Raw genomic sequence first — 26,846 nt, 5'->3', positions numbered from 1 at the left:
GGGACATTGGGGAGGGTATGTGCTATGGAGAGTGCTGTGAAGTGTGTAAACCTGGCGATTCACAGACCTGTACCCCTGGGGATAAAAATATATGTTTATAAAAAATAAAATTTAAATTAAAAACAAAACAAAAAGTTCCACTGTTAATACACATGAATAAACTCCAAAGTGAGGTCTAACTTGGGAAAAAAAAAAAAACATTCTTCATGAATATAATTTTAGTAAAAGGCGAAAGATTTATGCGATCTGAAGAGAAACCAGAGTATATGAATATAATTTTAAAGGATGAATTATATGGATATACCAACATTTACATAATTATTTCCTGCCATGAACACTTGGGTTATTCTCAATTTTTTTCCATTATAAAGTGATAATATGAAGTCTTTGGTCATACACATTTTAATTTTTTGTTGAGACTTTGACTTTATTTAATTAAAAAATACTCTATTTGACTATAGTTGACATGCATTTTAATTTTTAAGGGCAGAATCACAGAATGTTTTGAGCATAGGATAATAGGCTCATAACTAAACTAGGTAAAAGTTTATGAATATGCATAAGACCCTTTGCTGTCCAGATGTTAAAAACAATTTATTCTTCTACCAGTTATGTGTGATGGTTACCACTGCACAAACCTCAAAAGCATAAAGTATTTTTAGTTTTGAATTTGTTCACTTCAATAGTTGACTGGCATTTCAGTGGCATATGTTGATGTTTCACTTTGAACTGCTTTAATAGTTAGAAATAATGAAATCTTTTTTTTTTTTTTTTTTTTTTTTTTTGCCCTGTGCATTTCATTTCTTCTTTAGCTTACTGGCTTTGTATGCTTTTTGTCTTGTTATCTATATTATTTTAGGTACCCCTCACTGGAATAAACTCTTTATTTATTAGGATAGTGAACCTCAATTAATGTTACAATTGTTGTAAATGCTTTTTCCCCAGTTTAATTTATTTTCTTCATTATCTTATTGCAGAGACTTTACCTCTGTTCTTCTGGTTTTAATCTCCTAATGAATAAATAAAATCTAATTACTGTAATAAGAAGGCACAGTAATCAAGGGATACTTTAAAACATCTTGTCCATTCTGCCACTTCCTTAAATGGAGTCCTTCTTTGGTCACTCCATCTTTATCTGCCTATTCTATTAAGTTAGGATAAAGAAATGGAAAGCTATGGAAAAATTAGTTAAGAATAGGAAGAGGGTATGGACATGGAATTAACTGTAGAGAATTTATTGCACCATATAAAACAACCATTCACATAAATGCAACTACAAGAGTTGGGAAGATGGAACCATACTTTCACATTACAGAATGTTTGATTTTTATAATTCCATTCCTTTATCTTGATCTTGGGTAATTCTCACTTTTTTCTACTATTACACTTGCTTTCAGAACTTTAGAATAAATTATCTTTTTTCATTTCAGCTCCTTTCAAAATGCAAAAGCCGAGTACCTTAACTCCTGCCTGTATTACCATCATACCAGCATATTCATCTAACAATTTCTCCTAAGTTCTTAAATACCAGTAGTGATGAGTATGTCTTTAACAAATTGGAATCCTGGTGCTCTAGAAATTTAAAGACCACATCTGATTCTTTTATGTCTATATACTTACCAATTCTTCCTAGCCCTTTGCTTCCTGAAATGAATAAATACTATTCTTTATTTCTCTGACAAACTTTACAGAATTCTTTAGCACTCAGAATAAGGATGCTAATGACCACCATAATGAATAGGGAAATCCAAATTTGCAATTTTAACAGAAAATCCTGAGAGAAAAGGCCCAAGAAGTAAAGTAGTCAAAAGCCCATCTCAGCATGCTCCGCAATTACCAATAATAATCGGGGATTCATTCTATTTTAGTCACTCTTCATTTTATCCATACCTTTTTAAAAAGCAACTTTATAAAACCTTTAATAAGATCCATTATTATGGAAATAGCAAAACATTTGGTAAGAAACGTCAAACCCAGCCAGGCTATTATTAAAAATAGGACAGAGAAAACCTCTCCAATTACTAATAAGATGAGAGTACTGACAATCCCAGAGATAATCAAAGTCAATTTTATAATATTTCTAACAAGATTTTTACTTAATAAATTTTCATATCTGAACAAGGTAGATCCACATATTATAAGGATGATGAGAAGGACTCTTAGAAGGTCAACGTTTTTCTCTAAATGCAGAAAAATTAATAAAGGACACTAAGAAAACTTTTATCATTAAAATATAACATTTTAAGTATAGTTTCCTTGCTGCTAACTATCCTCTTGATTCTTTTCTCATGTTAACTTGTGAACATAAAACCTAGAGTCTTTTAAAGAACAGCCTATATTGGGGCGCGCCTGGGTGGCTCAGTGGGTTAAAGCCTCTGCCTTCGGCTCAGGTCATGATAGAGCCCCGCATCGAGCCCCGCATCGAGCCCCGCATCGAGCCCCGCATCGGGCTCTCTGCTCAGCAGGGAGCCTGCTTCCCTTCCTCTCTCTCTGCCTACTTGTGATCTCTCTCTCTCTGTCAAATAAATAAATAAAATCTTAAAAAAAAAAAAAGAACAGCCTATACTGAATATTTTTTGAGGGTATCCATTACAAAAATATTTATCACACACACATGCACTGATTCATATGCAAGTATGACTTATGTTATCTATTCTGGAATACCTGTACCACTGTTTTTAGATAATAAAAAAACTTACATGAGGAATGTGATGTAAAAGCAATATAATCATGCCCTGCTTATCCACAGTCCCAATTCCAGAAGCTTTAATATGTAGGAATTTAGGGAGAAACTGAGAGTAAAAAAGTCCTCCCAATTTGATTTACAGATTCAATGCAATTCCAATCAAAATCCGGGCAAGTTATTTTGTTTGTATCATCAAACTTCTAAAGTTTGTACCAAGACAAAAGACCACAAATAAACCAACATGATATTGAAGAACAAAGCTGGAGGACTGACACTACCTGACCTCAACATCTACTATAAGGCTAGAGTAATCAAGGCTCTGTAGAATTGTCAAAAGGATAGCCAAATATTTCAATGAACCATAATGAAGAGTCCAGAAATGGACCCATATAAAAAGAGTCAACTAATCTGTGACAAAAGAGCAAAGGTAATACAGTAAAGCAGACAGTCTTTTCAACAAATGGTGCTGAATCAAGTGGACATCCACATGCAAAAAAAAAAAAAAATTTTTTTTTTTTGGACACAGACTTTGTACCTTCACAACAGTTAATAAAACCCCTAGAAGATAAATAGGAGAAATAAAGATGACCTTGGGTTTGGTGATCACTTTTTGGATACAACACCAAAGGCATGATCCATGAGAGAAATAAGTGGTTAAGTTAGACATCACTAAAATTAAAAATTTCTGCTATGTAAAAGAAACCCTCAAGAGAATAAAAAGACAAGCTACAATATGTGGAAAAGACACATCTGTAAAGTACTGTTATCCCAAATACACAAAAAACTGTTAAAACCCAACAATAAGAAAATGACTGAATTAAAAATGGGCCAAATACCTTCACAGATACTTTGCCAAAGATATACTGATGCCAAATAAGCAGATATAAAAAGATCCCACTCCTCATCATATACCATCAGGGAAATGTAAATTAAAACAATGAGATACCACAATACACTTCTTCTTCCATGGCCCAAATGAAGAACACTGACACTAAATGCTGGAGAGGATGTGGAGCAACAGGAACTTCTATTCATTGCTGGTGTGAATATAAAATGATACAGCCACTTTGGAAGACACTTTGGTGGTCTTAGAAAACTAAACCTACTCTAAATACATATCACTCCATGAAAGAAACCAATCTGAGAAGGTACGTAGCATATGATTCCGACTATATGACATTCTAGAAAAGGTGGAGCACAGAGGATTTTTAGGGCAGTGAAAATACTCTGCATGATACTATTTTCATGGATACGTGTCATTATACATTTCTCCAAACCCAGAGCCAAAAGTGAATCCTAATGGAAACCATGGACTCTGGGTGGTAATCATGTATCAATGTAGGTTCATTAGTTGTAACAAATGTGCCCCTCTGATGGGGAAAGTTGATCATGGAGAAAGCTACTACACATGTATGGGGATGGGGGTGGGGGTATGTGAGAAATCTGTACGTTCCCCTCACTTTTGCTGTGAATCTAAAATCACTCTTAAAGTCTTAAAATACAGAAATGAAACAAAACAAACAAAAAAACAACCAGCCCCCCATCCCCTGGCCCTAAACAAAGTCCTCAAAAGAGGGGGAAAATTTCTGCTGCATTTTTTCCTAGAAGAACATAATGTAAGGCACCTTGTTACCTCACTAAGCATATGCATATCTGTGTATAAAATGAGGTGCAATATTTTAAATTATTATTACTATTCACATTCCACTAACAACTTCCAGAAATTTTCAGATATTATAAATTAGAAGCAGTGAAGAACACATAAAGGGTTACAAACTTAAACTTGAGGAGCTACTGAGTGGACGAAGAGTTGCCTTCCCTAAGGTTTGACAGGGAGCTGGTGGATAAAATTGCACTTTAAAGAAGGGCAAACAGCCTCACAAGTGGAATAACCCCAGAGACACTGTTCCATTAAAACGTTAAACACTGTTAACTACACTGAGCAACACTCCTTCCCCCTGAAGTACCTTAGGAGGACCTAATCCCCTGGCTTGTGACCAGCATCTACAGCCCTGAAATTTCTTTGAAGTGTATATTTTACTTTAAACATGTACATGATTTTTACATCCTGATCCAAATATTATATGCGGTTTTAATTTAAATGTATGGCTCCCCTCTCTTCGAGAAACCTCCCCTGAAATCTCATAGCAAATATAAGCTTCAAGAAGTACATCGGGCTGATTGTAGTGGCTTCTTATGCCCTTTGATTCACTCAGTCGCATAACCAATTTTGAAAAGTCAGGAAGGGTGACATATAACTCAGAAATATTTCCATAAAAATGGCTGAGAAACAAGAACATTCTGGGGATTAAAGGAATAAACTTCAGTCACTGAAAAATGCCTTCATGTGAAACCCATACTGGTTTGCAAAATACCAGGTATAGCTGGTTTGAACAACAAACAATTACTATTTAGTTACTGTAGCTCTTCACTGTACTTTAGAGACTACTCAATTATTTCAATTTGCCTATGTGAAAAACAAGACTATTGTAAGCTTATCTAAATTATTTAGTGTTTAAAACAGGATTTCAGCTGACATGTTGGCAACTTTGCATTTTCTTTGAGTTTTAAACCCAAAGGATGATTTTATGATAAATTATTTGACTGTAGCCATGTCATGAAATTAAAACTATGTAGATATTAATATAGCAATGAAACACAACCGACCGCTTGCCAAACCACACAGTTTTGGTGTCCAGTTCTTTCTAAATGATGATAGCTAACAGTATCTAAAAGGAAAAAAAAACTTTCCATAGACATCTCAAAAATACTGATATTTAATTCTCAGAAGCACAGCAGTATCTCCTCTTAAATACCTATCTACAAAATAATATTAATTACAACTAATACTTAACATTTATTACGTACCAACTCTGTTCCAACAGCTCTACATGTACTAACTCATTTACTCTCAGTAGGGTTTCACAGACAAGGTCACTGGGGCACAGGGAGTTAACTAACCAATGCAAGGCACATCGATTATTAAGTGGAACATAAACCCAGTATGCTGGGCTCCAGGGACCTTAAGAGCACTGTTCTTCAGTGTCACCACTGATCATTCAGTTAAAACAAAACAAAAACCCCCTTCCCAGTGGCATACTGTGTGTCAGGCACTATGTAAATCTCTGGGAAGGAAAAGAAGGGCAAAGGAGAGGAGAGCAAGCGCAGCATCTCATCTCCAGGCTACCATAAGGAGGCTGACTCAAAAGAGTCAAGTGCTTGCTTCTCCCAAACTACTCATTATTCAAACTATTTTAAAGCAATCTGTAACATCTTTGCAGTCACCTATAACATCATATAGACCTTGGACAAAGGCGGATTTTCCCTTGGTTAATCCCACATGAATTTAAAAAAAAAAGCGCTACTATTTTGCACGGAGGGCTCTAGGAAAATGAGTAAACAATGTAGTTAAGTGGCAAAGGAACCTGTTGACATTGGATTGTCTAGTGACACCCATGGCCACCCGTACCACCCAGTGGGGGAGGTGAAGACCGCTGGCACATAAGCAGAATAATTCTTCCTGGGTGGGACTGATCCATGGCTTGCTGGAGGTCTTGTATCTCAGGCCACTAAATGCCACAGGTTTCTCCCAGCCCTCAGTCACTGTGAAAATCAGAATGTCCTCACATATTTCTGAATACCTTCAGGAGGTAGATCTGCCTGCGGTTGAGAACCATGCCCTATATTTGAATGTTTATTGTTATTTTTGTATTTCACTGTTCTTGCAAGTTTTGTCTTTACTACTCCCACGTGGACCTGAGCTCTGTGGTCGGAACCCAAGTCACATTAAAACAGCAGCATTTCCCTGAAAACACTCATGTGTGCACGTGAACACTTTCCTTGGGATCAGGAATACCATGGGTCCTATCCTCACACATTAGTAGTGGGAAAAGCAAGAATTAAGTAATATATAAAGTTTTTAATTAGTAACATGTATTTTAACCAATGCTGGCAACATTAGGAGAATGTATAAAAAAGATAAAAGAATAATTCCCTTGATCTCTGATTACACCTGTATTTCTTTTCACATGGCCATTCATTAAATTTTTAAATATGGCTTTAAGATAATGTAATGCTTAAGACCTAAGGAATTAATCTCAGTTCATATACATGTTTAATCTGTCAACATTTTTATTTTGAATGCAAATCTTTATTTTGTTTGTAATTTTACATATTTGGTGAAAAATATGTTCTATCAACATAATTGCTGAGGAACTGTTAAGATTCCTAAAACCTTTGACAAAATGAAATAAAACTCTGACTAATAGACACCTTTTCTTTGTTCTGATCTAACTGAAGTCAGAGAGAAGGACATGATCTTACCAATCGCACCCTAGACTTCATTTGAGGACTCACTTAGATCCAGTTATCCTAGAAATTCTGACAGCTTGAGAACTCAGGCAGTGGTACAATTTCAAGCAAAATCTAAAACATCTTCTAGTTAAAATCATAAAATAGTCTATTTCCAGGATGGTAACCCATATGCTGTCGTGTAGAATTATCCATTCTGTTCACTTCTGTAAGATTAGCATTAATATATTTATAAAACAAATAATAAAAGATATTCTGTATGTTCAGTATGCAACTATTTATAAACTCCAGCTACAGGATATCACCATGGTAACAGGAATACACAAACAGCTCAGTCCTCCATGCTATGATAGAAGCATTACTAATTTAAAAAATGCAACATGTTTAAGACAGGCAAGAATTAGTTCATAATATAGTTGTCACCCTGTTCATGAACAGGAGAAAGATGGGTATTTGAAAGGCAGACAGAAGAAAACTGAATCATTCCACTGGACAATGACTTACAGTCATTCAGGGAGTTGAGAGGATGAAATATTTTTTAAATGAATGAATGAATGAGTGAGTGAATGAGACAACAGAATAAAAAAACAGATAGGAGGAAGATTCAGGTAGAAGAGCTATTGTGTCAAAATGACAGTGTGATATTTGTTATAACTTCAGCTGTAAGAACTGAATAGAGTCTATAATTTGATATTTTGTACATTTATATTCAGCCTTCAGTTTGGAATAAAGAAAGATATGTAAGATCAGGTCACTCATTTCTAAGAACATATGAGCATGCATGTCCATTTACTATTTCATTTAATAAATATTTACTGTGTGTGTTGACATACCAGGAAACATAAAGAAAGAAGACACTGACACCGGCTTTAAGAATTAACAGACCAATGGAGAAGGTGGTCCTCTAAATAAAACAAAACAATCTTGTGTAACTCCTGAGACAGAAGTACATATAAAGTGCTATGAGAAAATGATGTCATAGCAATGTTTTTCCCAATTACAAAGAACTGATGCTTGCATCTACACTAAAATTGAGATTTTGCTGAAAGTTAAGTGGCAGGAATTTATGAAATATAAAATTTACAATCTGTTTAATTGACTAGAAGCAGATAAGTGCACATGAAGACATTTAATTGAAATACGACTCTTCAACTTAAAAACAAATAATTACGAGTTGTTTAAATTTCTCCAATATATAATAACTGCCAGAAGGAAGGAGAGAAATCTGCAGTGGCGCTTTATGAAATGACACAGAGGACTGCCAACGAAGCCACTGAAGGGGGACTTCTGGAACAATGAATGTCTGAAACCACCATTCTTCTCTTGGTAAACTAAAAAGAAGTTCAGTGTAAAAACCTCAGCTCCCTTGACAGAAAGCTTCCCAGTGTACCAGGGAGAACAAAACATGCCCAGTCTTGCGAGTGGGTGAGAAGAGGTGGGGACACCACGAGGGTCGCCCTGAACATTCTGCTGCACATCCCCTCACCAGTCACTCCCTTTGGAATGCTGAAGCAGGGCTCAAGCTACAACATAGTTCAGTGGGAAACAGACCAAGACGGCAACTTTCCCTAAACTCCTGGAGGGCAGCTATTGCTCCCTACAAGCTGTTAAAGGATAGAGTTCTTGAAGAGAACTTCTTAAGACCCCGCTTTCCTCCCCTGACATCAATCACTGCAAGAAGAAAATCCATTTAGTAAAGAAAAGTGAAATGCCTTTTTCCTAGCTAGGAAACATTACCTCCTAGGTCAGGTGAACTACTTGAGTTGCTGTATATTTCTTAAAGACTTTTCTGTCATTCCCTATTATCAATGAATTCAAGAAACATTCTTTATATGCTTGCTGTGTCCTAGACCTGGGGCTTGCAATCTTTTTTAAGGGGCTAGATAGTAAATATTTGAGGCTTTGCAAGCTAAGCCAAGATGCAAAAAACAAACAAACAAAAACAAGGAAATTATGTAGGTACTTATAAACTCATTTAAATATATAGCTGTATACAATGTAAAATCATTCTTAGCTCAATAAAAACAAACCAAGAATAATGGGCTGTAGCTTGCTGATTCCAGTCCTAGATCACTGTCAAATATCCAGGCCAAGCTAAGACCATTAGGTTATCAAATTAAAAGGAAAGGTCTTTTGCATCAAGACCTAGCTTCTTCCAATAAGAATCTACAGGGATGATCTAAGAAAGCTCTGCTCAACAGAATTATCTATTGGAGAATAGATGTTTTTATTATATCAATAATGTCTACAGAAAACGGTCTTTATCTGTACAGGTCAATATGGTAGCCACTAGACATAAGCGGCTATTGAGCATTTAAAATATGTTCAAGGGGACTGAGGAACATTTTATTAAACTTTAATTATTTTAAATTTACATTTAAATCAGCCACATATGGCTAGTACACCAGAAAACAGTTTTAATAGTCATCATATTATCAATTGGCAGGTCTTAAGTGAATGTGCTTGGGTTTTTGGTGACCCAATAGGTAGGTGTGGGTATAAATACTTTTATAGGGCATAAACATTTTTAGAGTTTTATGTTTTTATCACCAGATCAAATTATTTTTAACTTCTGGTTAAAATTGTATTGGGGGGGTCAGTCATTATTCATGATATACATTATATTATAGAATTGAAAAGACCTTCAGAGGATAGGTAGTTACACTCTATCAAATACAATGTATGTAACATGCCAAAAGAGGCATACGGGGTGATGGCTCACAACTGGAGTTTTGAAGTTAAGAAGGTATGGAATAAAGTATTGGTTCTGCTCTAGAGTACTGCTGGGATCTTAGGCAAGTGATTTCACCCCTTTCTTCCTCAGTTTCAATTGTCGTAAAATAGGACAGTAACACTAGCTTCTTCATTGGATTGGTGAAATAATCAAATGAGATTAAGGATTTAAGAACCCAGAACAGTGCCCTGCGACTGAAATCATCAATGTTACTATTTTATTATCACTATTAATTAAAATTAATATTGTATGAGGACTGTTCAAGCATACATCCTGTACTCTGACTTAGTAGAAACCATTTCGTGACTCAGCATGATATAGAATGACACATGTGTTTTGGGATATATCGCTGTATTGTTATCCAGAAAACATAAGTTAGACTCTGGTCTCTACAACCTACTAACACAGCCAAGTGGCATGTGTAGTCTGCACCTCACTTCCTTATCTGAAACATGAGAGGAATATTTACCTCTGCAAGTTTTCAGAGGATTAAAGTATGTAAAAAAGCTTTGCTCATAGAAAAGATACTGAGGAACAACTACTTCCTTTCTTCCATCTCTTGGGTCAAAGGAATTACATGCTTCAAAACTAAGTTGTCAGGATTAAAGGGTAGAATAAAGAATAGTTTCTGTGGGAGTTAAATTATGACATTTATGAAAAATGAGCTGAAGAATAGAAATAATCTCAGACGGAAAATGTCAGAGTAGCCATGTTGGTGATGGTGATATATCTGCACGTGTAAAAAATACCAAGGGTATACACGTCTTTGTTGAGCATGGAACCCAAGCAATGAATTTTGGTATCTTCAAGAAGCAGTAACCCAAATAAATGCTTCCTCTGTTTCCTGCACCAAAGGTTTTCCCACTACAGATACAGATGCAAACGATCTGATGCCATTACATGTTATTATCATTCCACCTAGATGGCAAATAGGTTTCACGTCACCTGCCAAGTCCTAATGAATTACTGTGGAGGTTCTATAAGGCTGTGACCTCAGCGGGGATGAGAGCCATGATTGATTAGCCCTGTCTGCCATGAGTCAGGAGGAGGGCTGGGACGGGGCACCTTCACACTCTATTTGCAGATCCTTTCATACCACACATTGCCATTTCTCTGATTTTGAGAACACAGAACTTCTGAGTGTAATCCAAATTTCATATATCTTTCTGTGCATAGAATAACCTGATACCTAAGAGTCCGGCTCTCTTAATCATTATCTTTCTGGCTTGTAAATTATTCAGCTGGCATTCTAGTTCATTGACTAGTCTTTTGTGAGCTCAGCTACTCCAACTGGGCAGTAGCATCCATTCTCAGTAAATTGACAAAGTCAATTTTCTGAGTCAGTAATTTTGATAAGCAAAGCACACTATGAGAAATTCACAAAGGTAAATCTTATGTGACTTCTCAGTCACATAATGGAAGACTGGCTTTCCTGGTAAGAAAATAACTCAAACAGTTACTTCCTTTAGACTTCAACAAAGACTGTTTTTATTCAGTTTCATCATTTCCAATTTTTATATTTTGTCTTAAATTTTGTTTTCTTAATTCTTGTTAAATTTTTCTTCACAGATCTGTTCTTGCTAGTCTTAGACTATGTTTAATTCTATATGAAAGCTCTCACTATCTCTCATTTTGAAGTTTGAAACCAGCAAGAGTGCTTGGAGTAGATACTAGTTCTTTCTGTGTAGGATTTCATCAGCCTGTCAACATTACCTAGGTTCTCACTTTCCTTTTGATTCTTCCATCTTTCTTTCCCAAGCCCAAATCAACTCAGTTATAGCCTATGTGTGACAGCATCAGTCCTTTTTCATGTCCCTACACCACCCTGATGAAACCTGTGCTTTATCATTTTACCTTTCGAACATTCGCCAACCGATTCATCATCAGGGACTCCTCTCGGTCATCGTCATCATCTAGGTCCAGCATGGGCATTCCAAAAGGGTCGATGATGCTACAGCACCTGGAGCCTTCATCTCTTGGATCAAAGGGGTCCACGATTATGGGCTCTGTTCCTTTTATTTCACAGCGACAGAAAGGGCAGCCCTGGCCGTCTGACTCCTAAACAACAACAATAACAAAATGTGATCGGTCTTTACTCAAATAAAACAGTGAGGTGCCAGTGTTCTTCAACTATAAGAAGCTGCAAACAAGAGGTTTTAGGGTAGGCAGCGAGAGTGAAGGAAGATCTGTCTTAAAGGAGTAATAGAGTAGAACAGGGAGCCAACAAAATATATGATAAATGTGCAGACTCAGATTTTCAAAGAAAAACTTCTCTTAAAAAAAAAAAAAAAGTTTGATGTGCCAAAGAAAAGGAGCCCAACTTTATTTTCCTGAATGTTCACTTACAATTGTAATATATCAAAACTTAAGACTCCTATAGAAAACTAGAAATTAAATCATTTCCCTCTTTACCAAAAGGCTCCAGTGCTAATTAAACATTCCATAAAAGACATTTTGGGGGCACCTGGGTGGTTCAGTCTGTTGAGCGTGTGCCTTCGGCTCAGTCGGGTCATGATCCCAGGGTCCTGGGATTAAGTCCCACATTGAGCTCCCTGCTCAGTGAGGAGCCTGCTTCTCCCTCTACCTCTGCATTCTCTCTCTCTCTCACATAAATAAATAAATAAAATCTTAACAAAAATACATTTAAAAAAGGACATTTTGATAAAAATTCATTACAAATAAAGTACTAGTATTAATTAAATAAACTATTCTGGAAAACTTCCTATGCATATAATTATGGCTAAATATTTCCATTTAATTGCCTAGGTTTTTTAAAAAATCTTGATTTATAATCGGTGGAGCCATCAACTGTCCTGAAAGCCTGTCATTCTGACATAGTTCATTTGGAAATAGACTACCAGGTGAAATATTAAATTTTACCCCTCATCATGCTTTCAGACTAGATACTGCTAGGATCTAAAGATTTGTGCTAATAGTTTTGCGCCGGAAACGCGTTTATTGGTAATTATTGGAGATTTTGTTCAAAGTCTCCCAATTCCATTTCTCAAAACTAACTGAATTAAGAATTCACGATTGGCAGGGAAATACAACAAGTTTCCTCATCCTGCCCATAATGCTGACTTCTAGAGCTCGATGGGGAATGATACCACCACTTTGCTGTTTCTGCATTTTACCCTGAGTTTCGTAGTGTGTTATTTAAAAAATAGGAAAAATCATAAAATCATTTTAAGGCAAAAATGACATGAATTGGGCACCATTTTAGAGAAGAAACAAGGGATGTAAAGAGAGCTAACACCCTTAAAGAAACCATCCGGTGCTTAACTCAACTGCCCCACCCACTTGGTATGACGGGAAACTGGTTATTTGCATGCCTCACACTGACGCTCTGACCACCAGTGGAATAATACTTTTGCTCTCCTCTTACTGGACAATTGCCAGGCATCCACGTCTGGCAGATCCTGTGGTCCGTGGGTTATTCTTTTCCAAACATCATTCCGATTAAAGCGCAAGAATACAGAAGCAGACCATGATGACGGTGATGAGATGATACTGGTATTTATTTGGATTTTTACCTAGCATGTGACTGGGGACTGGGCAATTTTGGAACCTGAAGAATTTTTTTTTTCTGTTTTTCTGTCAAGTGTTAATTGGTTCTCAGGTTGCCTCGCCTGATTAGGCAATCAATTCTAATTAATCACTTTGTTGACTAATGAAGTGAACATCTCCCTTTGCCACACACATTGTCAAAAAAAGAAAAACAAATGCTCTTCGCACTAGTCAATGAAAAGAAAACACAACATTTCCTTATTCATCTACTGTTAGATAATTTGGGAAGGAAAGTTGGGAGAGTAAAGTAGGTAAACTAAGGTGGTGTAGAAATACAGGCAGGCTGATACAAAATCCTTTGATGTTTACTGCTATATATGCTTAACCTGGTGGGCTTCAAGGCAACTTAAAAATTTTGCTCTATCATTTTATAGATGATAAAACTAAGACTTAATTCTTTTATAGGACATTAACATTTCCTAACACAGGAGTAAATATTTAAGGAAAGCTAAATCTTTCTCCTGTCTTTTGATGACAAGAACATTAAATGCCAAGTGCATAGTTGAAATATGTTATCATCTAGATAAAATCCCCTTATTATTAAAGTCAAAAGGGATCCATATTCTGTGCCTGTGATAGGATTTTCTTACAGATCTATGTAAAATAATTTCAAAAAGATAGTATATCTGATATATAAGAGCAAGATGGGAAAGAGCTGATGTTCCCTGTGTGTCTTCAATGCACAAAGGTTGGAAAGTAGTACTCTGAGCCCTAAATAGATACATCATTCATTCACACATTTTTAAAAAATTACAGAAAACTTCAAACTTATGCAGAAGCACAAACAGCAAAGTCTAATGAATCTGTATGCACTTACCATCCAACTTTAACAATTATCAATTCTTGTCCAATCTGGCTTTATTGATACCTTCACTTGCTCCCTCCACCATTGGATTATTTTGAAGCACATGCTACACATTACATAAATTCATCCATAAGTGTCTTAGTATGTTTATCTAAAAATAGAAAATCTTTTAAGACCTAACTAAAGTATAATTACCATAACTACAAATTAGTTGACTTGAACTAAAATATCAAAGTCGTTATATTTTTAGCACAGTGCCTGGGATGTTTATGCCACAGTATTCAGCTACAAAAGCTTCTCTTAGAACCTCCAAGGCCAATCTGCATGTTTTTTCTTTTTTTTTTTTTTTGGTTAAGGATGACCTCCAGTTTAGGCCATCCATTTTCCAAGAGAAGGTAACTGACAAGAGGAGTCTGGAAAAGGGGAGAGGGAGAGGGAAAGGGCAATAATAGCATCTTGATGGCACCAAGGAAAGGAGTAGGAATAGTTCATCTATAACTAAATTAGTTTTTCTCCATCTCTGCCATCTGACAGTTTAATACTACAAACATTACTGATGTATATTAGAGTTGCTCTTTTAGGATTATGTATCAGAAAGCATATTTTCTGCTTAGCTTTGTGTCTTTTGAAAGTTCACATGACCCACTAAATTAACAACAACAACAAAAATCCTCCCAAAAGCCTGAGCTACAATGTACACCCACTTTGATTTGCAGACACGGATCACACTGAATCTGTCTCCTTAATGTATGACTTCACCCATCACTCTGTCTCTGTAAACTGACTACTGCCACATGCAAATTAAGTTTAACCATAAATTCTCAAATGTCACTTGGGTCCTCTGCTCTAGTTTCTGTCAGATGGTTGATTGAATACACATGAAGAATGTCTTCAACAGACATATAACTCATCAGGATTGTGCCTCAATAATTAAAATAATGTTTCTGTCAACATATACTTAACGCAAGATCAAGGAACATATGTTAAGAAGAAAGACCAATAAATAATTTCTAGTCCTCAACATATTCACATCCTGAGAACGTTAAGAGGAAGTACTTGGGACTCCATCCGTTCTAACTGACTCTGAAGATTTTACTTCCTCGAATAAGAAACACTTCCAAACCAAAGACACAGAAGTGATCAGTGAATGCTACACTCATCTGCAACTTAACAATATAATATGCTCATGACAAAATAATTCAGACTCCTATGACAACCATTAATACTAAGTTAATGATATTAAATATAAATATAACTTTAGGCAAACTGAGAACCAATTAACACTTGACAGAAAAATAGAAAAAAAAAATTCTTCAGGTTCCAAAATTGCCCAGTCCCCAGTCACACACTAGGTAAAAATCCAAATAAATACCAGTATCATCTCATCACCATCATCATCATGTATTGGTCAGCTTCTATAGTCTTGCTGCTTAAATACTGTTCAGATGGATACTACCTCTTAAATACCTTCTTCAGTTTTTTTTTTAAGATACACATTAGAGGGGCGCCTGGGTGGCTCAGTGGGTTAAAGCCTCTGCCTTCGGCTCAGGTCACGATCCCAGAGTCCTGGGATCGAGCCCCGCATTGGGCTCTCTGCTCAGAGGGAGCCTGCTTCCTCCTCTCTCTCTGCCTGCTTCTCTGCCTACTTGTGATCTCTGCCAAATAAATAAATAAAATCTTTAAAAAAAAAAAAAAAGATACACATTAGATGTAGTCCAGTTTATTTGCTCTCAGGATGATTACTAAAAGTCACATTTTAATTTAAAGTTAATCACTTCATGACTTCCCATATATTCAATATACAGAGAATCCTGAAAAATAACTAGGACTTCCTGAGTCTCATTTTGGAGTGCATTTTATATTTTTTACTGTGTGTGTATATATGTGCTTTCTGTATCAGTAACTTCTAATTTATATTACTTTGCTATATTTCACATAGATTTGAAGTTCCCATAAATCATTTGGGTAAAGCATGGAACAACTATAAATAAGGAAATAACCGGAAAAATACATACATATACTGAGCATAAATTGGGTCCACACTAAGCATTTTCAGAGCACAATATTTCCTACAGAAATTCAATAACTTCTTGTTAAAAGAACGGGTAAGGATAGTTAATAGTAGAATAAATAGACCCAGAGTGAAAGAGATGGTTGGTTTTGGGGCTCTTTCATGAGGAGCAATGAAAAGAAGATGTTGGTGAATCTAGACTCTTCTAGTTTTAATCTGTGAGTATCATGAAAACAGTAAATCAGAAAAAGAGCACAGTCATTCCAAATCTGGAAACATGAATTAGAATCCCACACCTACCAATTACTTCTGTGGGACACTACATAAGCCATTTCATCTTATTTGTGGGAATAAGACGGAATGTACAGCTTAAGGGATATTTCACAGATTAAGATAATTCAAAGTTTTCAAAGTGCTTGCAAATTTTGGCATAATTGCTATAAATATAATTTCAAAAGCAAAAAAGTAAGATAACTGAGAAAACATGTTTATCATCTGAAAATAATCCACAAGAATTCCCAACTTATTATGAAATGAATACAATTTTAAAACCACAGAATCACCATTGTTCATAAATTAAGAAAAACCAGAAATAGGAGACAGCTTCGTAAGTGATACTATCAGTTACTCCCATTAGGAAAAATACTAACTAAAATTTCAGGCACTGTAGTAAGCACTATCCATATATTAACTAATATAACCCTATGAGGTAGGTACCATTATTATCCCCATTTTACCAGTGAGAGAGTGGAGAGTTAACAAAATTTGAAGGAGGTCACAAAGCTGAGCAGTCGTGAGCAGGAAATTTCACTCAGGAGGACTAATGAGCCTAGTCATTCCGTCACTAACCTACCACTATCCTACACGATAGCATCAGGAACTAGTGGTTCCTCAATATTGGATTCATAACCTAGGTTAAAGTTTTATAATAGCTGCCTACTACTGATCATTCAAAAATGAAAAAAAAAAGTGACTATTTTGTTCAAATCACAAATTTCAAAATTAAATAAACTACTATAATCAATATATATCGTTTGAGCTACTTGAAAAGTTTCAGCTTTTAATAACTTGTCCTAGTAATTAGAATATTCCTTGGGTGATATATATATATGTATATATATATATATATATATATATATATATAGATATATATATGTATTTTTTTTTTTAAGATTTTGTTTATTTATTTGAGAGAGAGAGAGAGAGAATGAAAGAGAGAGAGAGAGCATGAGAGGAGAGAGGTCGGCTGGAGAAGCAAACTCCCTGCTGAGCAGGGAGCCCGATGTGGGACTTGATCCTGGGACTCCACAATCATGCCCTGAGATGGAGGCAGTCATTTAACCAACTGAGCCACTCAGGCGCCCCTTGGGATATATTTTTTTACATAGTAAGAGCTTTTAAAATGTTTGTTGCTAGAGTCCAATTTAAAATGTTAATGCATGAAGTTTATGCATTTGCATTCTAAAGATGCTTTATTTAATGGAGTCAACTTTTAAAACACCTACGGAAGGCCTCTGTTAGGACCAACCAAAAACCTTTCCCAAATTTTACTGTCCAGGCACATCACGATACAGTCAGTACGAATTTAATGCAGTCACGCATTCGCTCTACAGGGATTTTATTTTCTCCTCTTTTTCATTCCTACTGTCATCACCGTCATTCGGGAAATAATTTGTAACATTTTTGGATGACTCGGGTAGCCCCTACATTACTCCCAAAGTGAAACAGGAGCTCCCAACATTTTATTTGATCACATTTATACAAAAAGACACAACATGTCATTAAGTAGTCATTATAACCATCTTAAAGGCAAATATAACCTTACAAATTTTCACTGAGGCTAGAAATGTGAAGGATGGTTCCTTTTGAGGGAAAATACAATAAAAGATTATTCTTTGTGCCTTCAGTGTGATCATCTGAGCTGGCTTCTCACCTCTCTTACACATTTTTCCCCCGACAGTACTCTCTAAATACGGGACATCCATAAATCTCTTTAATCATTTTCTGTATTAAAATCAGGGCTCACTGACTTTGTGTAATTTTATTTTGAACATTCCAGATATCTTTCTTTTCAAATACTTGAAAACGATGCAGAAGAAATAATCACAGGAAGAAATTAATTTTACTTTTAATTGAATTAAAGTCCTTGGCAGGAATTCAAAACAAGGCTGCATATCCAATTGATATATGTATATCCATTTCTATTTTGAAAAGAAGATGTGAAGAAGATAGTTTAGAATTTGTGCCATCCGTAAGCTCAGAAGCCATGTTCTAGATTCCTCGGGTGGGAGAGGAGTTGGGGACCACAGTATGGAAACATCCCTTACTTCACAGCTCATGTGGTAAGCCCGCACCATCACGGCTGGGCAATATGCTACTACAAAAAGATGTGGAGGAGTTCTGGATGCAGAAGGAAAAATGTTTTTTTAAGAAAAATGTTTTGTGGAATAGCGAGGAGGTGAAAGAAAACTGCAAGTTTTATTGCCGCACCCAGAGTGATACTGCTTCAAAGAAGGTCTCCAGAGAGGTGATTATTCAACTTACTTAGTATTCTGTGCAAACTCTGGCTTGCTTATTCAATTTATTAAATAACACAGATGTTTCAGAAGGAGAAAAAAGTATGTGACACCTCTTCAGAGGCATGACTAATGGGCCATTAGGACAGAAATGAAAGGGTAACGACTCGCCGCCTGGAACCGCTAACTGACACGGCGACCATGCATTTCTGAGGGTTTCCGTTAATTACATAAAATTTCAGTTTCCAATGAATTCAATTAAACCAAAGTAGGGCAACAAATGGAAGGAAAAGTTGGTGAAGAATGACTTGCTAAAAATGCACCCTGGCTGAACACATAATGTTTTATGGTCAGGGTTTAATATTTCTTTCCTCTTGGACTCTGACTGATTTATCAGAGCTTCTTGGCAGCCGCGCAACCTTTAAAATCCTTTTTCCAATAAGCATGCCCATCCAAAGTAGCAAAAAGTAACAAAAGATGTCTCGAATCTATAATTAAATTTGAAGGATAACAAGATGTTCATTTCAAGTAATGACTATTAATACCATGCCCCTTTATAAAACTTTCAGATTTAATTTTACCTTCTGGAGGGTCAGGCCTGGGTCTTGTGTTCTTCCTAGCTCAGAGATTAGTACAGAACCTGGGACACAGCAGCTGCCCAGGAATGTTTCCTAAATATATGGATAAGTATATGGATTTGAGATGTTGCAGAATGATGGGTAAAACAATCCATGTCTGTTCCCACCAAGTAAAGTAACAAATGATCTCTATGCCTAATTAAGTTTGAAAACAACCTGTCCTCTAATAGAAAAAATAAACAAGCACATAAAACAAAAAGAATGGATTTAAAACGGGGTGCCTGGGTGGTTCAGTGGGTTAAGCCTCTGCCTTTGGCTCAGGTCATGATCTCAGGGTCCTGGGATCGAGCTCCGCTTTGGGATCTCCACTCAGCGGGGAGCCTGATTCCCCACCTCTCTCTCTGTCTGCCTCTCTGCCTACTTGTGATCTCTGTCAAATAAATAAAAAAAAAAAAAAAAAAAAAGAATGGCTTTAAAGTCAGAAAATATGGACTCTAGCTCTGTACCAGTTTGAATAAAGAGAACACTGAAAAAGAGAGATATATTGCCCTTTGGAGTCATGTCCAGACTTCATAGTCATACAACATTTCCCATTGCATCTACAGGTTTAGATACAACCTTTGACAATATCCTGCAGAACTATGGAAATGTTCACTAACTGTTTTTTTTTACTTCTCATATTCACCATCGATTAGGTGAAATCCTGTGAGCAGCTTACTGAGGTCCCGATGTGAGGCTTTTAGAGTATCTGTGATTTGTCACTGCATTTTAACAGGATTAACATTGTAAGTTATAAGAATTTTGTTTTTATTAAGTAACGGGCATTTTGCAATAACGTGCTTAAATGATTGTCAAACACTGGTATCCATATTATATAAAAACAGCCAAAACAGATCTGCTGGTTGGCAGGAAGCACCACTTTGTGAAATCTGTATGTAAAGGTAGAAATATTCAGGTTAACCCAAAGTGGAAATGTTCAAAAATTGATGCTTCCTTTAACTTCTAAGATCCCACTGAGATAGAACAAGTGCTGAATAGCACTTTGCAATTCACAAACCTTGGCCTAAGAACAATTTTCTTCAGGGTAGAGAAAACTTGAACCAGGGATCACCATGCAATGCTTCTTGGTGTAAAAAAGTAATAAAGAGAAACTCACAGTTTTACTGCCTCTAGCTTAGTGCCAGTATTATTGCAAGTGGTAACAGTATAACGTGCCTCAAAAATAAGTAGACAAAATCAAAATGTGAAAAGTTGAAGGGAATCATCCAGCAGCTACTGAATAGAACAAATGGATCTTAGGTTTAAAATTCTTAGAACTTATTCTCAGATCTTGGGCATAATAAAAGGTATTTGAAAAAAATATAGATATTTTCTCAAAAGAAAAATGAACAGAACTAAGACATTTGATCTATTATATCAACATTTTATCCAATTTATCTATTTAACATCTTTTTAATGTAATCTTAAGTCTACTCTTTACACTACCTAGCATACAGTCCATAAACATTTATTGAGTACCTACCACAGAGGAGGCCGGTAGCACGCTAGAAGAAAGGGATTCCAAATTAGGTTCTTGAAGAGAAACAGGTAAATATGTAATGTTTACAGTACAAATACAATGAGGTAAGAGTTTACAGGGACATATACAAAATGTATCAGAAGAATATTTATAATTACAACATGTCTTGTGTGGGAAGAATTAAAAAAATAATGTTGAAATAATGCTTTTGAACATTTTTCATTAACCTATACGCAAAATTTTTGATCAGATTAAAATAATCACATTATTTGCTAGTAACAGGAGTCTGATGAAATTTGAGCATTATTTCAACCTTCTGAGTATTTTTGTATTTGTTATTTTTTGGTTCCTACTTCACTTAGTAAACCACTACTTCTTGATGACCTTCTCTTGAAACTTTACTCAAAGACTAAGTCATCAGTGCTTGGCAATTTATGCACTTACTCAATTTTTAAAAGTAAAACTGAGAAGTATTTCAGACTAATAAAGAAAAAAAAAAGTGAATGTTGACAATTTACAATATGATTGGGCACATCTTTACCTAAGGCTATCAGACCAATATGAAAAATCATGAAGTGAATCAAGGAACTGATTAGCTGCTGGCAAGAGGAACTGTACTATTTGGAGAATGCACAGTAATATACAGAAAAGCTGTGGTGATGTGAGGGACAAAGGATTCATAACACAGCCCTGGCAACAGGGAAACTCTCTTGGGTCTTTGGCACACAACGTACTTATTTATTGCAAAGAGTTCACAAACTTTACTACATAAAATGTGTTGTATTGTCCCTGAAATTGTAGAACGTAGGTTTCTTTCAAGAAGTATACAAAAAGTAAAATAAAATCTGTTTGTTTTATATTCAGTCATACTCTCTTACTTACTCTGGGCTACAAGGTAAACAGCTACTCTGTATGATGCTTTCAACAATAATCTTTAGTGAGCAAAGATTTTGCCAAACTAATGGGAGCTTCTGACTTTTAACCTACTTAACTTCCAAATACTACGCAGATATCAAGTTAAAGCTGCCAAGTCCTGCCATAGGGACATATGTATGTCCTTGCTCCCAGACTGAGGCCCCAAGAGTAGAGGCCAAAGACATAGGCCATCTGTGGGGCCAGAGAGTACTGGGAGTTTGTTTCAGCCTAAAATTCTGGTCTCTTTAGGGTGAAATACAAAGTTTTTAGCTTCTCTGTACCGATGAGAACCATACCACCACCTCAAAGTCATAAGTCAACCCAAAGGGGTGACAAACACAATTTCCTTCTATTTATTCTGAGATACTGAATGGGTATCAGGTAAAGTCAATCATAACAGTCCCATCTGTCAGTCAGGCACTGAGTCAGTTTTCTGGCAATAGTTCCTATTGATTGATGTGAAATACACTTGCAAACATAGTTCTCTCTTCTACCAGAATAACTTACTGAAAGTCATTTATAAAAAAACACTGTTAAGTCTGCAGAACAATTAACATAACTTACATAGCAGTCAAGTGCCTATACAGCGAGAGTAAGTTTGCTGATGCCACACTGAGCATACCTCCTCCTCCAACTTCTCCACGTATTGCACAAAATTCACCGACATAATGAAGGGAAATTAGAGCATGGGTATCAAGGAAAACCAAAGTAAAATATAAACCAAATGTATACTGAAAAAGACAACTGTAGGGATACTGAACAATTTTTACTGAGGTAGGAAAGATCTCTAGGAGTTCAGAACAGGCACTGAAAACATAAATCAGGGGCGCCTGGGTGGCTCAGTAGGTTGAGCATCGACTCTTAATTTTGGCTCAGGTCATGATCTCTGCGTCCTGGGGTCAAGCCCCTTGTTGGGCTTTGTGCTCAGTAAGGGGAGTCTGCTTAAGTGTTCTCTCTCCCTCTCCCTCTCCTTCTGCCCACTCACATGCTCGCTCTCGCTCTGTCTCTCCTCTCTCTCCCAAATAATAAGTATTTAAAAAAAAGAAAGAAAGAAAAGAAAACATAAGTCAATTGTAATTCATTTCTTTGTTCTTCCTCTTTTTCTTCATTTCTCAAATCTCCCCAAAGGAAGAAGGAGGTCTTTTTTATAAGATTGTGAAAATGTGAAAATCCTTGTATTTAATTACTAAGTAATGAGTTCAACAGCACCAGTGGTCTCAAGAGACTATTCTGGGTTGGACAGATCAAGGACTGAGATGGCTCAGGAATGGGGTAAGGTTGTCAATTATATACTCAACAGCAAAGTCTTAAAAAGGTTTGAAAATTTAATTATTTGCTTTCTAAACCCTATCAATAATATTGACTTCAGTACTGACTGTATTAAATAGCAGTTAAAAAATGACTTGATCAAAATATCCTGTGACTCCTTCAAATACTCAAAACTGGAAATTTGTCCAAAGATCCATTTTCAAACCCCCCAGCCTCTGTTACAGATAAAGAAATATAAGAAAGCCCTTACGGAAGCCAATTATTCTCTAGGTCTTAGTCTAAAACATTAAATCAATTTATATTTATTGAGGTACAATGACTTATGGCTAAATCCTAAAATTAAATTATATAGGCAAAAGAAACAACATAAAGCACAGCAAAAAAGTGAAATTATATAAAACAGAAAATCAAATACATGAGATTTTTTTAAACAACTACTCAAAGAAAGCACTTAACAGACCATCTCCTGACTCATTAAGATGAAAAAAGCTGTAAGGAAAAATAGTAAGAGGGCACAGAAGGACGACATCAGTGTTGCTCCTTAAACCTGGATCATACCTGCCATGCTGTGAGGCAAGAGGTGCACATCAAATGCCCACAAGGCTCAATCTTGACATCTTTATCATTTTCAGCACAAATTTTACAGAGCTGAAAAGTGGAGCCCATTTCACAATATAATTCATATTGTTCCTGGAATTTGGGAAGGAAAAAAAAGGCAGTGTTAATGTATTTCTAACATTAACTCTTAATATTGAATTTTCTCAAGTACAATGACTTACAGTAAATTCCTCACCCTTGAGCCTGTCAGGAATATGTTATCATTTAAGACATGTTTTAAACTGTTAATCACAATTTGGTCTACAAAGTTATTTTTTAAAAACATTTGAGCTTTTATCTGTAATTGTATAAGCTTTTTTAATACTACAGATTATTTAATGTTTTGTACTGTTCCTTTAGGAAGGGACTTGCTTCAATGGTGACTCAAAAGACAAACTTACAGTTTTAGAAATTATAAATAACTTTAACTTTAAACTATAAACTTTAAATAACTTTGTCTCAAAAGACAAACTTACGGTTTAGAGATTATAAATGACTTTAGTTTCTTTGTCAGTGCCACATATGCATCTAATTTTACTGTAAAATTGCAAATACACACACACACACACACACATACACACATATATATGACTCTGACTGAACATCAAATTTTATTTCCGAAATACCTTTAGAAATTCCAGAACAGAAGAGAAGCAGCATTGCCAAGCACTTCTTGCATGCTGTGGACTGTGGTCCACATTTATTACTTCATATAATCTCCAAGGCATAATAAGATACATCGAATTAAAAAAATATCTGAGGCTCAACAAGTTTAAATTGTTTTCCTCAAATTCTGTATCAAATCTCTAAACTGCATACTCTTTTCCCAGTACAGTACTGTAAGGAAAACTAATCACTTCAGCAACCAAAAATTGTTTCATTAAATATCTATTCTCTTGATATACTAGTTTTGAACATTTTGACATAGTAAAATTCTTGGTGTCCAAATACTGAAAAGATCTATGTCACAAAGAAGATATAAATATATCAGTATGTGTAAAGAAAATATGAAAAAATGTTAATAGGGATAGAAAAAAAGGAATTATGGAAATAAAAATTTAGTTAAATAAATATTTATTTCAGGTAATAAGTGTCTCTATTAGGTACCTGGCCCTGGGTATGATAAATAAGTGACAATATTTAACCACTAGTCTACTAAAAGATCTATACTCTGGGTGAAAAAATATATATATACATATATATACACACACACACACAAAGATATACATGCACATACACACACATTCATATATAAATTGTGTCCACCATAAAGTGTACATATGTGACTATTTAATCTTTAAAGAAAATAAGGAAAAAAAAGACAAGAATGGATCAAGATGAAAAATAAAGAAATCCAAAGCAATTAAAAATAAACTGGAAGTCACAGAAATCTCTAAAATAATAGCTAAGGATTTATATTGTTATGACATCCAAAGGACCGATTTGCAATTATTAAAAAATTACAATGAGCTAAAAGCACAGATACAAAACTTAATGGAACCAAAGCTGTAAGTTATTTAAATATTTTATTTGAAATATTTTATTGAATAATTTAATGGAATGATATTACTCCTGAATACGTATTTTTAAACCATGGTTTTATAAAGAGGAACTGTCTTTTGTGAGTATCCTTTTACATGTATTAAAACATAAGGAATCACTACATAATTAAAAAAATGTCAAATATATTTTATACTTTAAAAACCGTCCATCAGCTACACATACGTCAACAAATATGTTTCACATAATAATACCAAGACCACCGGGATGAAATCTGGAGAATTTGAAATAAAATTTAAAAAGTTACCTTTTGTCTTCCTCCAAATCTATAATTTCTGGTTCTTATTTATTATACAAAGCACAAAACTATATAAATTATAAAATATTTTAAAAACTAGAATATATGTAAAACAAAATAATCAGGTTCTCCCTTTCACCTTCTTCCAAATTCCCCAAACCTTCTTAACTCCTCAGTTAAGTAATATTACCAGTTTGGTATTTCTTAATTTTTATTTTTAAAAAATATATTCATATGTTCATACATGGTAATTTCTTTCTTCCTTTATTTCTTTTCAGAAATTGAACTTACATATAATGTAACTTTACAAAATGAAATGTTACATAATTGAGCTTCTCAGTAATGGAACTCTTTTACATAATAATGGTGCCTAAGTTCCCATGTGACTATGTGGAGCTACCTCCCTCCTCTTAATGACTTACAGTATAATGCAGTATGAATATACTATGGTTTACTTAACCTATGATTAAATAGTTTATAATTTTCCCTTTTAGGAAAAATGCTAAAGTGAATACCGCAATGTACAGATCTTTCTGTGTATATGTGAGTGATATATACAGAATCCAGAGTCAAAAATGTTTTTATTTAGATTTTGATAATTAACTGAATATTACCCTTAAGAAAAGCTTACTAAGTTACACTCCCATTCAATCTATGAGGTTGCCAACGACGGATTTATAAGAATATAATTATTATCTTCAATAAGCTTCAAGTACTAATTTGACTCTAAAAGCTAATACATACCATTACTCTAAACTTCCTTGGAGTTTTCTAAACCTATGGCTCTCTCCTCATATCATTTTACTTACCAATGGATTTACCTATCTATCTATCTGCATAAATGACAATATTATATTGGAAGCAAGAATATTAACAGAGAAACTTTTATCCAAAAGAAGGAGAAAATAATGTATTTTTTTCAAACACTCTTAGAATCCCTTAAAGTATGTTTTGCATGAAACACCTGTACATAATTTTAGCTACAGTATAAGAGGATGCTTTTTATTTCAAAAGCATTAGATACTTAACAATTATAAAGGGGTTACCAGAAATTATCTTTACCTGTGTAACTTTTATATGGTCATGGGGTGTGGGTTCACACAATCCAGTTAAATCAGGATTATAACTCCTCCCATCAGGATAAAGATAGCTGGGTTATAAATAGAAACTTTATTACCACAAATATACATTCTTAAATTGCATCTAAGATCATTTAATCAGATTCTTCTATATTCAAACCTACATGCTGAAGTTTCCTTTTTATGTAACTTATAACAAGAAACTTTGTTATCACTGTTTCCATAATATTACCAGTTATCTTAGGACATTTAAAATCTAGAAATCATTTTCATATAAGAAATACATAATGAATATGGACTTGGCCACTAAGCAACTATTTCCAGTTAAATACCTTTACTAAAGGTCCTTTAGGTAAGTTAATATTTTATTTTTCTGGTCATTCATGGTCTATTCCAAAATACTATGAATGTAACACCTATTTGCAATGTGTCTTTCAGTGTGAAGCACAGTTAATATTAGA

At 35.1% G+C, this 26,846-nt stretch overlaps 1 protein-coding gene across 4 annotated transcripts in view; it reads right to left on the bottom strand.

Moving 5' to 3' along the window:
- LOC111149136 (Cbl proto-oncogene B) overlaps positions 1-26,846 on the bottom strand; it is a 216,429-nt gene that overhangs the window by 64,326 nt on the left and 125,257 nt on the right. For all 4 annotated transcript variants that reach the window (XM_022506080.1, XM_022506103.1, XM_022506087.1 and 1 more), the window contains 3 exons: positions 26,369-26,456; positions 23,470-23,601; positions 11,586-11,789 (listed from right to left, as the gene is read on the bottom strand). In XM_022506080.1, the coding sequence (XP_022361788.1) occupies positions 11,586-11,789; positions 23,470-23,601; positions 26,369-26,456 (424 nt within the window). The remainder of the gene's footprint in view (positions 1-11,585; positions 11,790-23,469; positions 23,602-26,368; positions 26,457-26,846) is intronic.

This window comes from Enhydra lutris, unplaced genomic scaffold (assembly GCF_002288905.1).
Source record: "Enhydra lutris kenyoni isolate GAN:26980312 unplaced genomic scaffold, ASM228890v2 scaffoldscaffold2, whole genome shotgun sequence".
NCBI lineage: Eukaryota > Metazoa > Chordata > Mammalia > Carnivora > Mustelidae > Enhydra > Enhydra lutris.
Note: the sequence above shows the minus strand (reverse complement) of the source record. Positions and strands in the feature narration are given on the sequence as shown.